The 17475-nt window shown below is 42.3% G+C and overlaps 3 protein-coding genes across 10 annotated transcripts in view; 1 reads left to right on the top strand and 2 right to left on the bottom strand.

Moving 5' to 3' along the window:
- Positions 1-17475, top strand: part of LOC110014093 (NACHT, LRR and PYD domains-containing protein 12-like) — a 471367-nt gene that overhangs the window by 332556 nt on the left and 121336 nt on the right. The gene's annotated exons all lie outside the window — the stretch shown is intronic.
- Positions 1-17475, bottom strand: part of LOC105355210 (NACHT, LRR and PYD domains-containing protein 12) — a 212952-nt gene that overhangs the window by 129164 nt on the left and 66313 nt on the right. The window lies entirely within an intron of this gene.
- Positions 3-11738, bottom strand: LOC110016092 (uncharacterized). Its single transcript, XM_020707803.3, has 2 exons — positions 10602-11738; positions 3-2096 (listed from the first exon to the last, which is right to left on the bottom strand). The coding sequence occupies exons 1-2, from the start codon at positions 10744-10746 to the stop codon at positions 604-606; spliced, it is 1638 nt and encodes a 545-aa protein (XP_020563462.2). The 5' UTR covers positions 10747-11738; the 3' UTR covers positions 3-603.

Below are 17475 nucleotides of genomic sequence, written 5' to 3'. Positions count from 1 at the left end.
AGTCAGGATAAGACAAGACAAGACTTTATTGATCCCCGGGGGGAAATTCAGTTGTTACAGCAGCCAAACAAGAAATATAGCAGTTAGAAAAACAAATAGTCAGTAAAAATTAAAACACAGTAGTAATAAAAAGGGGAAGTAAAAGTACACGTCATAAATAAATAAGTAAATACAGCAGCAGTTTCAGCAGTCCTAAACTGTCATTCTATAATCTAACTGCTGTTGGGACAAAGAACGTCCTGTAGTGATTCATATATCAAAACAACCAACGCTTTTTTTTTTTTTTAGAAAAAAATCATATATACATTCAATACTCACTTGTGCCTCCCTCTAATGAATAATCAATATGGTATGGAGGCCATCAGCCTGTGGCTCTGTGAACATGAAATGAAAGCTCAGGTTGCTATGGAGTTCATTAGAACATTGGGGTTTCCCCTCAGAAGTTTTAAGCATTAAAAACTTATTTAAAAAAATTTATTTTTTCTGAGATACAGAACTTTTTCCCCTGTAAAATAAAGTCCTATGCTGTGATACAAGGGTTGAGAGGTCGACATCTTATCAGAAAAGTTTAGAATTTAGAGTTTGCACTAAATCCTTACATTGTCAAGAAAAAGTCTTACAAGTTCTCATGTGTGTTTTGAGATTAGATACATGATTAAAACTTTTTTTACATTCTTTACAAGAAAAAGGCTTTTCTCCAGTGTGAGTTCTCATGTGTGCGTTGACACTAGATAGTTGACTAAAACATTTTTTACATTCTTTACAAGAAAAAGGCTTTTCTCCTGTGTGAGTTCTCATGTGTGCTTTAAGATTAGATACACGACTAAATCTTTTATCACATTCTTTACAAGAAAAAGGCCTTTCTCCTGTATGAGTTCTCATGTGTGTTTTGAGAGTAGATATTTGATTAAAACTTTTGTCACATTCTTTACAAGAAAAAGGCTTTTCTCCTGTGTGAGTTCTCATGTGTGTTTTGAGATTAGATATTTGATTAAAACTTTTTTTACATTCTTTACAAGAAAAAGGCTTCTCTTCTGTGTGAGTTCTCATGTGTCTTTTGAGACTAGATATTTCACTAAAACGTGTATCACATTCTTTACAAGAAAAAGGCTTTTCTCCCGTGTGAATTCTCATGTGTGCTTTGAGATGAAATATACGACTAAAGCTTTTATTACATTCTTTACAAGAAAAAGGCTTTTCTCCTGTATGAGTTCTCATGTGGGCTTTGAGAGTAGATATACGACTAAAACTGTTCTTACATTCTTTACAAGAAAAAGGCTTTTCTCCTGTGTGAGTTCTCATGTGTGTTTTGAGACTAGATGTGTGACTAAAGCTTTTATCACATTCTTTACAAGAAAATTGATTATCTTGTACATGGATTCTTGTGTGAATTCTGAACAGAGATTTGTTACAAAAGCTTTTACCACATTCTTTACAGATATAACGTCTTTCTTCAGACCCAGTTGCCACGTAGTCAGACAGGGTACTAATTATTCTTGAGTTTATAACAGACATGATAGAGGAAAGTCTCTCTTGTTTTGGAGATTTATTGTATTTCTTACCCAGATTTGTCTTCTTGGGATTTTTTCTAACATTAGAGTCACACTGACCTTCTAACATGTGAGAGCTGTCCACACTTTGGACATGACTTCTGTCTGTTCTCTTCCTCTGATCTCTGTTCTGTGGGTCTGTCTCTTCATCTGTAGTTGATGTTGATTCTGTCTCTTCATCTGTAGTTGATGTTGATTCTTCATGTTGGTTTCCTTCCTCATCCTGACTATCAGTTACATTTAAGCTCTGCTGATTGTTTAGATCTGCTTCACTGTTCTCATCTTCCTCATAAGTAGGAATCTCCATCAAGGTATCAGTCTCCTGCTTCAGATAAAGTTGATCTTCATCCTGACTGATGAAGAGCGCATCTGGCTCCTCCTTAATCTGTGATGGTTCTGGTACCCCTTGTTCTTCTTCAATTTGTGGAGGTTCTTGTTCCTCCTGCTCCTCCTTATAATGTGAAAGTTCTTGTTCTTCCTGTTTCACACTGAAGTTCCTTTGCTGGTTGCAGAGGTCCTCTTCAGTCATCCAATGCTGGGGGAGGACTGCAGAAACACAAGAAGAGGCCCGTTCATATGTTTTAATGACCTCGTGTGTTATAAGGACCAATACAAAATGTCAATAGTCTCAGTCAGAATATGTACAATAATTTTATTTAATAAGTTTCTTCTGTTTTCTATAGCACAGCAGCACAACACTATGCTGGAACCCCCCTGTATTCTGAATAGTATTTTCTATTAAGGAAATGAAATTGCAGAAAAGTAATTCCTAAATGGTACAAACAGGTCATTAATGTCATTTAACTGGATAGCACTCATACAATTCCCCTCCTACACTTTGGATTACCCTCTGCTGGACACCTTGGCCGTTATAACAAACTATAAATTCTTGTGAATGAACTGTTGCGTTAAGCCTTGAGCAACTGAATTTTCTTTAACTCAAAAAAGGTCATTTACAAATGTGAATCATCTTTTCTTGTAAAAAGCTATTGTATGGCCATTCTGTGTGTGGATGTATTTGTTTCTTTTCTTTGTTTTCCAAGTATATGGTACCATCATTTTCAGTCTCTTTCTCCTTTTCTAGAGTCGAACCAGAGGTCTTCTGATCTAGCTTGGTGCCTCTGTATCTACTATTAAATACCTACCTACACTGTGTTTAAAGTATTGTTGCATGCATAAGTTAAACCCGTACTTATAGTGGACCCTCCCCCTCCCCTAGGCAAACCCACTAGGGGAGCCCCCCTAGGGAGCCGACCTGGCACAGGCGGATCCCCGCCAGCCCCCCTTAGCACAGGCAAAAAGACCAAAGCTAGGCTGGACCCCCACCCAATCCACCTGACTACGTCCCCCCACCCACTAAGCCGGAAAATCACATGGCGCCACCCGCCCGGCCCACCCAGGTACCAGACCCGACCCCCCGACCGACGGAGTCCCTACCGCCCCCGCCGGGCACGGGAAGGCCCCGATCCCCCACCCCCAACCACAGCGGGCAGACAAGGAGCAGCGATGCCCCGGCACCCCAACCCCTAAGTTATGAGGTTATCTATGGAAGACAAAAGAGAGACTGAATTCTTTCCAAGTTACTTGAACTTTGGGCTGACATTTTTTCCAAGCTTATATGATCCAACAGCAGATTTCTGTATTGGCTCAAATTAATATTTTTTTTTATTTTTCCAGTTAAGTATTTTTTTTTAATACAAAGTGTTTTGAAAAGGATAGATGCTAATTCTCACTCTGTATCGATGGCACTCATGTCACCAAGCACGCAAAGTGACGGTGAAGCTGTGAATGAAACATTAAGCCAGACTGATAGATCAGCACGTCTGTTGCCAGTGAGCCTGGACAGGTGTGCAGAACCACAGTGCATGCATGTAACAGTCGGGTACATTACTATCACAGTGCTGACAAATGTCTGAGTTACTGAGACCCATCTCGAACATCCCATGTCCAGTGTAGTCAATTCTGTAAAGAGTTTTGAAATGGATTAGCTGCAAGTTTGGACTTTTTGTCAGTTTAAAGGTGTTAAGAAAAATTTCTGACCAGAAGCTTTAAACTGTGCTGATGCTCAAATCTGCATCCCATTTTGTTATCAGGATTGAAATATTATTATCTAAATTGCATAAGAGTTTATATATTTTGGAGAGAGTTTTATTCATTGAAAAATTAATCAGAGAGATAACTGGTTCTGGTAGTTCTTGGTCATTGTCTTTGTATTTAAACCTTTTAGAAATTGTAGATTTATGTTGCTGATGTTCCAAGAAGTTATTTAATCCATGTTACACACTTTCAACCCTGCGGCTTAATCAATGATGCGGATAATTTATGCATTTTCTCTAACAGTTGCTAAGGGGCGCTCAAGCAGAAAAAGTAGGCTAGAGACAGGGAAAATACGATATATGTGTTGAGGAAGACGCAAGTTTAAGGTAACAGACCCTCATCATGGAAAATGCAAGCAGAAAAGCAGATGATTCATCACTCTGTCCGTGTCCCATTCACCGCACGACTCCGAACAGTCTCAGAGAGGAAGAGGCCAAAAGAGAAACTGAATGCATAATGTCATTTCTGGCATGTCCCTTAAATTGGCAGTTGACAATGATTGCAGTAGACCATCGGGATGGATGATATCGTCTGGGGGGGGGGGGGGGGGGGGGGTAAATTTTTCGTTATTATAATTATTATTCATTATTTTACTTTGTATATTTTATTTCCCAACTAATGACTCATCCGCGATGATCCAGTATAAACTGAGGGAAGTGACTTTAACAAAAAAAACAACAAACAAACAAAATAGAAAAGAAGTAGTCCGCTCCCGCACTGATTAGTCAAATGGACCGGTGGAGCGTGGACTTACAACTATGTGTTTGAGGGGAAGGGGGGATGCTTTTTTACGTGTACGCTATTGTGTGGGAGATTTAGGACTGTGATCCGTCTCACAGCTCTAGGTAAAAGAGCTAGGAGAACCGGGTCTAAAAGTGTGTGTCCGAGCAGAGCTTGGACCGTCAGCTCACACAGCGGCTTTGAGGCGGTGTAAGCTTCAAAGCAGAAATGTTGCTCAGTCCTTAGAAACCGTTCAATCACATGGATTTGTGTTTCCAGTCATGTCTAGATAAAATAAAGGCTGATGTTAGTCCCACATATTTACGTACAGCCAAGATGAAGATTGCAGAATTTCCCGCATAGATTTTATGTTCCTCCAAAGCTAATGTTGTTAGCCCGTGTTAGCCTTCTGCTAAACCTGGCTTCTTTCCGGCTCCATTCTTTAACAGAAAAAGCACTGACCACACGGATTAAAATTAAAATGATGAGCGAACAGGCGCTTCATAATAACCCTAACATTAATAAAAGCACGTTTAGAAGATCATCTTGTATATTACAGAGCTGCTACATATCTACGTATAATATAGCCGCTGGGCCAAAACTAATTCCCTCTTCCTGTATTTCAAACACTACTGCGCATGTGCCAATGACTTATTCCGACCGAAAGTGTGACCCATGTGAACGTTTTTTATATTCTGAAAACATTTTTCTGGGCCCATGTACACGGTTGAATTCTAATCCGACCATTGATCCGATCAAGATATTTTGCACATGTAATCGCGGCTTATGGTGTCGACTCGCAGCGTGGCGGGGGTGTGGCATCACGATGGTGTCTCTCCATCGTGAGGTCAATCACCCATCACAATGGACGATGGTCTCGGCACAACCCTAGTTCGGCACAACCGTAGTTCTAATTATTCATTTCCATTGTGTTCATTTCCATTACAAGCTGTGTGCGTTCTTGAGTGCACAACACGGCCGACCACAGGAGGATTTTGTGTGTGTGTGTGTGTGGGGGGGTGTTATTACTGTTCTCCTTCACTCCGTAACACCAAACATGAACGAGCACTGTTAGCTTTCGATGAATATCCCTACATGTTTTGTTTTAGAACAATTTTGTGCAGCCCAAAGTTACGTGTTTGTATAAACAAAGGTGGAGCCTCCTGCCCCGTGTTCTTCATGGGTGTCAGGCTTCATGGCTACCGGAAAGGTGACAAAGTGTCTACAGTGTTGTTTATTACCAGGCAATATATAATATTCTGAGAAGATGTCTGTACCACAGAGCACAGGTGAAGGCTCGCGTGCAGCTCCAGAGCGGTCCGCTGCAGAGGAATCAACACGCACCCCCAACACACTTGTGAGCGCTCCTTCCTCCTGCACATGCAGCGCGCTCACACACAAGCAGCCAAACATCATGGACGTCACTTCTGCTCTCAGGCCCCTCACTCATGGTGCAACAAAAAGAAAACACCCATGCTCAGCCCTATTTTGGCCGCATCCCACAATCCCTTGCTGCATTAGACCCAACGTTTATGTGACTGCCACTACAATATGACGCAGCTTTCAAGTTAAAAGCAATCATTAAAAGCAGTGTGAAAAAAATCCACTATCACCAACGGGTTTGGAAAAGCCAGGCTGCGGAGAGGACAGCGCAAGTTCAGGAGTGAATTTAACTCTGAGTGACACTGACAACAACAACGAAAGACCAGCCCTGTTACAACCATGTTGCTGCAGTGTCACAGACACTGTTTGGAAAGAAAAGCTCAGATATATTATTAAAACTTTGAAAACTCTGCAGGGCTCCAGACTGCGACCATTTGGTAGCATTTTGCATTTTACATCCAGTCGCACATGTGCTACCAGTAAATTTGCCTCCCCCACCCTCCGTATTTTTTATACATTAAACGTGGAAGGGGCACATCAATGATCTATGAAATGAGCAATGAAATCATCAATGAGACGCGAGCGCACACAAACGCAGACAGACACACACACACTCGCGCGAATACTCATGAGACTGGAGCACGCGCGAGCACACGCGAGCGCACACTCGCGTGTCATTGAGTGATGCCTGCGTTCGCTCAGGTTGGGGTCTTGCTCCCGCCCCTTTCTAGTGATATTTTTGTTTTGATTGACAGGTGATGTTAGAGCAAAAACAAAAATATGTCTCACACCAGGTGATCTGTGCATCTGTGTTGTGTCCATCTGGGTGATCCCAAATTATTGTGCATCTTGGCTGCACCTGTTTGATGTCGCCAACATGAATTTCCAAATGTATGTAATATTTACATACATTTAAGTATTGTTTGTAACTGTGAAATGACCGAAAGGTTACTACGGTAATCACTTGTTACTAAAAACTTATTTTATTCTAAATTTATGGTATTTTGTTTACTTATTTGTACTGTCATGACAGCGATGGTGCCGTCAGTTTACCTCGTTGTTTCATCTTCAAAAGTGCAGAATAAACTGAATTAGAAACAGCACATTGTAATTTCGGCATCTATTATTAAAGTATTTATTAGTAATACAGTGAGAATTAGTAGATCTGGTTAGAATGCTGATTTACGGTATGCGCCCCTAAATTTTCTGGTTGTGCCCCTAAAATTTTCAGTTGGGGGCCACAGTGCTCCTAGTGAAAAAAGTTAGTCTGGAGCCCTGCTCTGTGCACCGTCTTTCTTTATAAATATATCATGTGTTGAACCTTTCCTGTAATAACTTTTTTTCCTTTCTTTCCTCTCTCCCAAAGATCTTGGGATCTTCCTTTGGTTGTTCACTTCCCCATTCAGACCCTCAGAGCCTCCAGAGTGGGTTAATAAAGAATCATTCATCATCTTCTGGGGGAAACTTTCTTTTATTACAGTTCTCTTTCACTCTGTGTAACAAACTTGAACGCGCATTCCCAACATTGTGCGTGCTCACTTCCTCTCACGCTCTCCCCTCCTTCTTACACAAACGAGCGGTTTCAGCACACATACATCCTCAAACTACAACACGTTTCAATGTGGGCACATGCAGCATACTACTAATAAAGCATACTGCGCTTTAATATTAATTTCAATCATATTCGTCAGGAGATTTTGTGTTCGGCAGTGTGTGTGTGTGTGTGTCGTCTCAGATGCAGAAACAATGTCTTTCAGCAGCGACTGCTCAGAGGGAAAGTCTCTGTAAATCCAGAGAAAATGTTGTTGATGGTTCCACAGTGGGAGTCATCACATGCTCAAAGCCCATCACTTTAGCACAGAACACTGCTGATGAATGATGCAGTGGTAATGCAGACATTTATGGAAGTCTGGGTCAGCTTTAGCGATGTTTTAACGTTCACGCGGTTGCAGAATGTCCCTTTATTGATCATTCCTCATCAAAAACTTTCTGAGACATTTTCTGATGCTTTGAGAAATATTCATTAAAATATGAAGAACATTTTATTGATCAACATAAAGAGTTTTATTTATTTATTCAGAGCAACTGACTGAACCATAGTAGGAGTGTCTCTGTCTCTGTGTGCCTTAAACCATAAGTCAGGGGTGTCAAACATCCGGCCCGCCAGGTGGTTTAGCCCGGCCCACACACGAAGAGTAAAAGTCATATGGATGTTTAAAAAATAAAGCAAGTTTCTAGTCCATCCATGTGGCGAGTTAGGATTTTTTGAAGAAATAACCGAAATGCACAATTCGGCACCTAGGGGGAGCAAAGGAAAAGCAAAACAGGTGAAACAGCATCTCTGCAAGTGCCAAAAGCAAAACCTAACAGCTCTGCGTCTGGGGAAGATGCACTTTGGTTCCCTATGAGCCTTACCTGTTATCTTGCTATAAAGATGATACGTAGCGACACCGTAAAGACCAAAATGTTGGTCCATTTAAAAAAGTGGAGTGCAGAGCTTTCCAGGAAAAATGGACAGAGTTTTTTTTTAACAAAGCTGAATGCAAAACCTGCATGCTTGGTATTTCATCAACAGGTCGCAGTGTTCAAAGAATACAACATTCAGCACCACTATGAGACTCGCCATAAAGAAATGTTTCACCATTTGCAATTAAGAAAAGAGAAGAATTACCAACAATTAGCTGGAGTGAAAAACAACCGTTTGCATTCACTGCAGCATTTACATCAGTGATGGAGCAGTGACAGCTACCTTATTGTAAACACGGTGCAAACATCCAAACCCCTTTCAGAGGTGAACTTGTGTCCCAAAAAGCAGTCAACCTTTGCCAACAAGAGTCTGTCAAGGAGTTCGATTACAGATCCAACATCTCTGAGGAGACTTGGATGCCAAATGAAGGAATCCAGTCATTTATTGCATTTTCGGTTGCTATTTATGAAAACACCAACATCACAGATATATACAGCCGTGCATATTTATTAGAGATGTTAGAGAGACTGTCACAGTGGAGTTTCTGGAGTTGATGGACACAACAACAGCTGATGACATAGTGAGCGCTCTAGTTACTGCGCCAGACGATGTTGAAGTGAACTTGTCATGTGATGTCAGTCTGGTCACTGATGGCGCTACATCAAAGGTCAGGAAGAAGGCAGGTGTTGCCACAAAATTCAGGCAGAAACCAGGAAAAGACTCTAGGACATTTCATTGAGTTTTGCACACTTGAATGACAGTAAATGTGTTTCTGCACAGAATTTGAATCCTGATATTGATGGACGGGTGAAGTTTAAGGAGAAAAAGGAGGTTAAATTCTTATGTTCACAAATGTTAGCAGGTTTAATTTTTTAATTTAATTTTTAATGTTTTGGAAATTTCCATTTCAGGCAGGTGTTTTTTTTTTTTTTCTGTTGCCCTTTTTGAGTTTATTATCGGGATTGCTTCTATCAGATGTCAAATATTCAATCTGTAAAAAATTTAATAGACCAACTTTTTTTGAGTGAAATTAATTTTATTTGAGATCCATTAGCCCCAAGTGATTAGGTACCATGTTGGTTGAGGCATTTTTTCCAACTGAGTAAAAAAACTAAAACAAAGCTGTTATTTTGCTTTTATGTTACTGGTCCGGCCCACTTGAGATCAGACGGGCTGAATGTGGCCCACGAACCAAAATGAGTTTGACACCCCTGCCATAAGTCCACGTTTCCTCCTTCATCAGTTAAGAACCAGAGATGCTGCAGCGTGATTTAAGTGTCGAGCTTGGCGCCTGAGTCCAGCAGCAGCAGCGTGTTTTAAGTGTTGCTCCTTCAAGTAGAGGCCGGTTTCATTCATTATTAAATCCCGGATGATAATTATTCTCCGGGTTTTTCTTCTTCAGCATATTAGGATATTTTACGGCTGCGTCTGCTGATGCCATTTCTAAGTGCAGGGACACAAACTTAAGTTATAGCGATTCAGGAACCGCTAAAACAGCTGCTGGAAGACAACAGGATGTTCATCTCTGCTCCCCTTCCTCAGAAATTCGCACCTCAATCAGTTTATGTGAAACCACGAATATAGAAACGAGAATAAGTGGTGAAACACTATAGTGAACATATTTTTTAAGACATTGTGATTTTTTTATCTATATAAATGCAAGTGCAATTTAGAAAGAATAGCTACATAATAAAAGTAAACTTTAGACACAGCTCGCTGGTGAGTTGTGCCCTTTTTAGAGCAGGCCTGCAGGCGACTTATGTGGCTTCTGGTTAACTTAAAATATCTTTAATGTAAATGAGATGTCTGCTTTAAATTGTGTTTTTTAAGCTCAATCATTCTATAAACATATGTCATGCTGATTATATTCCAAATTAATTATTATTTGATAATAACAAAAAACAAAAATTGATTTGATATCAACTTCAGTTCTTGTGGTTCATTTGACAAACTTTGCAATGATACCTTCCTTTACAGTAATGAGAAAGTTCTGACTCTCAGAACTCTCATCTTTAATATGACTTCGGTGAGAATTCAGGGTTAAAATCAGGGTAGTTTAAACGTCAATTCTGGAATGACACCTGCAATGCAGACTAGACAGAAAACACACCACTTTAATGACGTATTTAGTATGTTTACATTTGGCCCTTCTGGGTGATTTAAAAAAAAAACTTTTTGCGGGGAGGACGGAGAGCCGACAGCCACAAAGCCTGACAGGTCGTGTTTTCCACCTCTCCCTTTTTGTTTCTTTTCGTTTCCCTACTGCACATTTCATTTTGGACATCCTGAACCATCCGAATCTGCGAAGGGCAACCTACAACAAGCCCTTTCAGTGACATAAAGATAAGGGCAATCCAATGGATTTAAAATGTTTAGTCACATACCGACTATGTTGAGCTGAAGCTGCGGGTTCCAGCTGCTATCCAGCAGTCTGCGCTGACGACAGAGCTCCTCCTCGTTCTGGACGATGGTTCCTTCAGCAGCAGAAAGTTGTTCTCTGACAGAACCTTCCTGAGGTTCTGAAGACATGGTTCCTGCTCCGATCTTCAGCTCCAACTCCCACAAACACCGCCGTCCTCTTCACTGCAGCTCTGATCGATCATCTGCTAGTCTCACAATCACAGCAATCCACGTTGTCTTTCCGTTCAACACTTCTTCACTCATTTACGACACTTTGGAAAATGCTGAGAGTTCCCACACGAACCACGTATCGCCCTTTCTGTCCAAAAACCTCACAAACCTCCCAACAAAACACCACCGTCTACTTAATATGAGCTAACGCTGCTAGCCTGCTAACAAGCTAACGCTGCTAGCGCCTCGTGCTGTTCTTCTTCTTTGTTTGGCTAACAGCGTCATGGTGCTTTAGCGCCACCAGCTGGTTTGGAGTGTTTTCTGTCGCTCATAGTATGTCAATGGCGGTGTAGGTACCATAACAATTCGGCCTGCAATAACCGTTCGGGGTCGTTTTGACAGAGGATGACGTCACACTACAGTAGCCCCACTTGGACAAACTACATAGAGTCCAGATCTGCTCGGGATCTACATATTTTCATCTCAAGTTTTCTTTTGTACTATAACGGTATTTTCCCTCCTAAGTTGTGTCTGACATTATTTTCTGTAATGTCTATGGGGAGATTTTGACACAACCCAGTTTGTAAACAGATCTGTGGCTGTTAGAATGAATGTGCTGCTCCACACTAGAGAACCGAGTTTCTGAGCAGAGCAGCTGGAGTCTGGTAGCTTCTGTTTGCAGGAAGGGAAGGATCCAGGAGAATCTGGACTCCAATGAATCCCAGAGAATCTCCTCTCTGCTGTTTGGACACTTTGACCAGCAGAGGGCAGCAGAACTTTCAGCAACTCTGGATCTGATCCCACAAAAACAATCCATGGATGATCAGATTTCAGAAGATTTGAAGGATCAAAGACAAAGATGTTCTGAAGAGAAGATGTGAGAAGAAAGTCCAGAATGAATCCACTCTGACTTCTCCTCATGTCTCTGAAGCTTGTGTCTTCATGTCTTCACCTCAGAGTTTCTTCTGGATTCCATGTTGATCAATAATATTGATCATGTTCTGTTGTCATTTTCCATCAGAACTTCAGGCTTTTCTCTGATGATGATCTTTGAGCTGAACTTCTTGGAGGAATTCCTGAATCTGGGATTTGGAGCAAACAGTCAGAACAAAGGAGGTTTCCATTTCTTCTAAGCTCTGCCAGAAGAAAATTCAAAATTCAAATTCAAGTTTTTATTGCCGTTTGCACATGCGGTACATCGGAATTTGTCTTTGGCAACTCTCATGTCAGGGTAGGTTAAAAAAAAGGACAAAAGAGTAATTTGAAGAAGAAATAATAAAGAAAATAAAAATAAATAGAATAAAGTTAAAAGTCAAAATTAGACAACAAATTTACATGGTGTATAAAAAAATATAAATATCAGTAAAATATGATAATGAATATTGCAGAGACCCAATCTGTACAGAAGCATTATTGCACATAGAATTATTGCACATATTGTTTATTGCACTTAGTAATTTAGTCCAGTCTTCCCTCTCTGGTGTCCTTTGCCAGCATTCTGATTGCTGTTGGGAAGAAGCTGTCGTGGAAGCGTGTGGTGTGTGCGTGGATGCTTTCAGGCCTGCGGCGTCTGAGGTTGTGGCCTGAGTCCACACATTGAATCAGTCCATGAGCAGGGTGGTGTCTGTCTCTGATGATCTTGGTCACTCTCCTCCTGCAGCGCTGTTTGTAGATGGTGTCCATGGATGGTAGGTTGCAGCCTATAATTTTTCCAGCTGTATTAATGACCCTCTGCAGCATCTTCTTCTCTTTTAAGGTGGTGTTACCGAACCAGGCTGTTAGTCCGCTTGTGAGGATGCTTTCCACAAGCCCCCTGTAGGCTTGGGTGAGGGTCCGGCGCTTGAGACCAGCCTTCTTCAGCAGCCTGATGAAGTACAGCCTCTGCTGGGCTTTCTTCACTATGGCAACAGTGTTTTTTTCCCAGCTGAGGCTGTTTGTGATCTGCAGACCAAGGAACCGGTGGCAGTCGGTCCGCTCCACCACAGTCCCGTTGATGATGAGCGGTTGATGTGGCGGTGCTTTCCTTCTGTAGTCCACGATTATTTCTCTTGTTTTCTCTACGTTGAGAACAAGGTCGTTGTCCTCTCCGTAGATGGTGATCCTGTGCACGAGGTCTCTGTATGCAGACTCGTCCCCTCCTCTGATGAGGCCGAGGACGGTTGTGTCGTCTGCATACTTAATGATGATGTTGTTGGAGTCGGGTGAGGTGCAGTCGTGGGTGTAAAGTGAGAAGAGCTTTGGACTGAGGCAGCACCCCTGTGGTGTACCGGTGCTGACTGTCAGCTCAGCAAAAACCTTCTTTCCCATCCTCACCACCTGTGGTCGGTCAGTGAGAAAGTCAAGAATCCAGTTTCTGGTGGGTGTTGGTATTCCCAGATCTGCGAGTTTATCAGTCAGCTTCAGGGGCCTGATGGTGTTGAAGGCAGAGCTGTAGTCCAGGAACAGAATCCGGGCGTATGTGTTCTTGGTGTCCAGATGTTGCAGGGTGGAGTGAAGTGCCAGTGCCACCGCATCTTCTGCTGATCTGTTGGGGAGGTAGGCGAACTGGTGGGGGTCTACTGATTCGTCGACCAGGGAGTTGATGTGGGACAGAACCAGCTTTTCCAGACATTTCATTGCTGCAGGGGTGAGAGCCACGGGTCTAAGGTCGTTCATCGCTGCGACGTGTGTTTTCTTCGGGACCGGCACGATCACAGAGGACTTGAAGATACGGGGCACTGTTTCCTGCGATAGCGAGAGGTTGAAGATGTCTGTATACACCTCTGCTAGCTGCTCCGCACAGGCTTTCAGAACCCTTGGTGAAACGTGGTCCGGTCCCGTCGCCTTGTGTGGGTTCACCTGCTTCAGGGCCCTGAGGACCTGTGTGTGAGTCACCTGCAGCGCTGCCTCTTCTGGGGCCCATGAGGTCTTTTGGGGGACCTCTTTGTTGTTCTGGTCGAACCTTGCGTAGAAGCTGTTAAGGCTGTCTGGTAGGATGTTACTCTGGAACTCTGATCTGCTGGTGTTTGTCTTGTAGTTGGTGATGGATTTGATCCCCTGCCACAGGCCTCTTGTGTTGGTTTCCCTGTGGCAGCTCTCAATTTTCTGACTGTAGTTCCTTTTGGCAGCTTTGATGGACTTCTGGAGGTCATAGCGGGCGTGTTTGTATGCTGTGCTGTCTCCAGATTTGAAGGCTGCACGCCGTTTGTATATTTTTGTTCGCACATCTGTGTTGAACCAGGGCTTTTGGTTAGGGAAGATGCGGATGGTCCGAGTTGGAATGCAGATGGAGGTGCACCAGTCTATGTAGCTGCTGACTGTGTCCGTGTATTCATCAATGTTTGATGAAGCTGCTTTGAAGATGCTCATGTCTGTGGCCTCCAAGCAGCCTTTCAGTTGTTCCACAGCTTTGTCAGTCCAAGTCATTACAGTCCTGGTTGTGACTGGATCTGCTTTAAGCCTCCTTGTGTATGTGGGCTTCAGCAGGATGGCTAAGTGATCGCTCTTTCCGAGGTGAGGCTCGGGGGTGGCAGCATATGCATTTTTGATGTTGCTGTAACATTTATCCAGAATGTTTTTTCCCCTAGTGGGGAAATCAATAAATTGGTGGAATTTTGGAAGACTTTTCCGGAGATCACAGTGGTTGAAATCTCCTAGGATCACAAATGCAGCATCAGGGTGGTTGTTCTCATGCCTGTTGATCATGTCGTGCAGCTCCTGGAGTGCAGCTGCCTGGTTAGCTGAGGGGGGAATGTAAACAGTGCTCAGAATAATGCACTGCAGCTCCCTTGGTAGGTAGAAAGAGCTGAAGCTTGAAGCTGAAGCAGCATTTGCTCAGAGAATCTGTCCTCCAGACCAACAAGTCCCACCACAGCCTTGAAGACGTTTCCAGAAGCAGCAGCAGACTGTGTTCCCATGACGATGCTGAAGTCAGCTGCTGCTCTGCAGGAGAAAGTCTGCAGCTCCTCAGTCAGGAAGCTCTTTCAAGCTCGTGCACATCTGTCAGTGCAGCAGCAGAAAGCTTGTTTCCCTGCAGGAAGTCTGAGACTTTTCAAAGTAAGAGCCTCATGTTGGCAGAGATGGGTTGGATTCTTTGATGCTCCAGTGTCTTTTGGATTCAGGATGAGTTCATGCAGATCTAGAAATCCCACCATGATGATCATCCTTGAGGAATTTCAAAATAAAAGACTTGCAAACACCACAATCACTGCTGGATGAGAAATACATTTACTCTTTATTTTCTGTCAATAAATAATATTTATCAATAAATCCTTGATTGTAAATGATGGATCTAAAGTTGAAAAGAAGTCAAAGTGCTGACTCAGCACAGATCAAAGGAGACACAGATGATTTCCTGGAATGAAGAAAACATCAAACATCATGATGTGATCTGGAACTGAGCTGTTCTTCAGAAGATCCTCCCAAACATGGAAACTGTTGCTGCAACACGTGAAGGTTTGGTTCTATTGCTAGTGAGATCTGATGGATCAGAACCAGACTTCTGTCAGCTGGAACTGGGGCTTCTTCCAGACCATGTGACCTCATGGACAAGGCGTCTGAGTCCGGATCAGAAGATTGAGGGTTCAAGTCCCTTCGTGGTTGGAATAAAATAATGATCTTTACAAGAAAATTTTTCAGTTCAATGAAAAGATCCTCAAAGAAGGTGTTCCAACTTCTGTTGACTTCAAGAAGATCCTCCATTCTTCTGTGGTTCTCTGTTGTCCTTTCAGACTCACTGGAATCCAGCTGCTTTGGTAGAGTGTCCTTGTTGAAGCTTAATATATTGTTTGAATCTTTCATGTTCATCGGTCTTTATGGTTTTCTCTGTGTGGTCAGAAGGAGACGATGAAAGAAACCTCCAGTTTCTGCTCACATGTCACTGTTAGGCTAATGCTAAGTAAACAGAGAAAACATCTCTGATCTGATTGGTCAAAAGCATCGTGAGTGACGTCCACAGTGGTTCCTGCCGTCAAGATCTGTTTCTTCTTTTTGTGGATGAAGAGAACAAACGTAGCAGTTCTGCTGTTCCTGAAGTTCTACTGTGTTCCCATATCAGGGTCACAGAGACCAACAGAGACCAGATCTTTGTGCAGTCCAGGTTCAGGACTGTGATCCAATGGAGGTCTGTACTCTGCGTTGTGGCTGCAGGAACCTCGGTTCAAATCCGGGTCACAGCAAGAATGACGCAACGTGAAGTCATTTATGTTTGTAGTGGTTGGACTTCTGGCATTCTGCTGCTGGGTTTTAGAACTCCTGCATCACCTGCTGTCGATCAGCTGGATCAGGTGTGTTTAGTCAAGAAGGAGCTTCAATCAAACGTTTGTTGGAAAACATGGAGAAAACCAGACCACTGGTCCTGGACCTTGACCTTTGTGGTTTAATTAGATTCATTTCTCAATCAAACCAGAGCAAAAATATAAACCAAAAGAACCTGTTTAGATAGAAAAATCAAAAGTTTCTGTTAATTCTTTTGTATAGTCGCTGCTCCAAATCTTTATGTTTTTCTTTTCTATGTAAATGTTAGGAAAATAGACTCTTTTGTTGTTCATTTGATTAGTTCTTGTAAAACTGTGTTTTTGCAGTTGGAACATCATGCAGAACTAAACCGTTTCTCCAGAGAAGTTGATAAATTGATCAGAGCAGATGGTGATGATGGAAAATGCTTCAGGACAGCCTTCAACAGAAGACCATCTCCAGTCCAGGATGATGGAGGATGCAGACACTCAGCTTTATGGTAGGAAAACTCCCCAAAGACAGAAATCAAATCACAGCTAGAATTTCCCTCACATGGAACTCTAGTTTGGTGTTTAGTTTGTTTTTATTGAGTCTCAAGCTGAACACAATCCTGATAAACAGCAATGATAAAGTCTGAACTGACCCAGAATAAAGATCTGCTCCACCTTTAGGTCTCCAACCCTCCAGTGATGGAAGTTCAGCTCTAGTAACAGATTCAGTTCTTTTAGCTCAACTCCTTGCTGACTGTTGTGGCTCCAAAGAACCTCTTCATCTCTGATCCCTGTTCCTCTTTCAGCTTCATCATCTCCTGTACCACTGACAAACATCCTGTTTTTACTGTGACTCAATCAAAACGTTTTTCCATTGTAGTCTTTCTGACTGTTGGCGTCCAATGTTCATCTCAACTAAAGGTTTACTTTGCTGGTCAAGCATAGCACACAGCAATAACCTGCTGCTCATCCTTCCATCTCTGTTTCTCTGCCTCACCTCTACAGATCCATCTCTCCTTCCTTTGAATCCAACCTGTCATACAAGTCCTTATATGACCTTTGTTTAACCTTTACCAACTCCATCTTGGCTACACAGCACAACACACAGTACTACTTCTCTCAGAAAGATGGGGGAGGAGCTGGATCACCCAGAGACAGTTCGGATAAACCCGCTGCTTTGATGTGAGTGATTGGTGTAACACAGATGTTATGGTGTCGCGTTTCAATCAAACAGTCTGGCCTCTCATCAAAATGTGTTTCCACTAAATGTTTTGAACAGTCAGACTGTATTACTAGTTGGTACCACAGTGATCCATCTGGGTTAGCTCTCTGATAGCTAAGGCTCACTTTTTCCTATAAAGTCTGAATCCATTGGAAACCTGCAAGAAAAGTTCAGTCACTGAGTCAGAAATGTATAAATCTATATTACTATAATAGCCTAGTCCTAGTATACTCTATGTAGTTTAACAAAATCAAGTTTACA

Source organism: Oryzias latipes, chromosome 2 (assembly GCF_053564925.1).
Source record: "Oryzias latipes strain Hd-rR chromosome 2, Olatipes_Hd-rR_3.1".
Classification (NCBI taxonomy): Eukaryota; Metazoa; Chordata; class Actinopteri; order Beloniformes; family Adrianichthyidae; genus Oryzias; species Oryzias latipes.
Note: the sequence above shows the minus strand (reverse complement) of the source record. Positions and strands in the feature narration are given on the sequence as shown.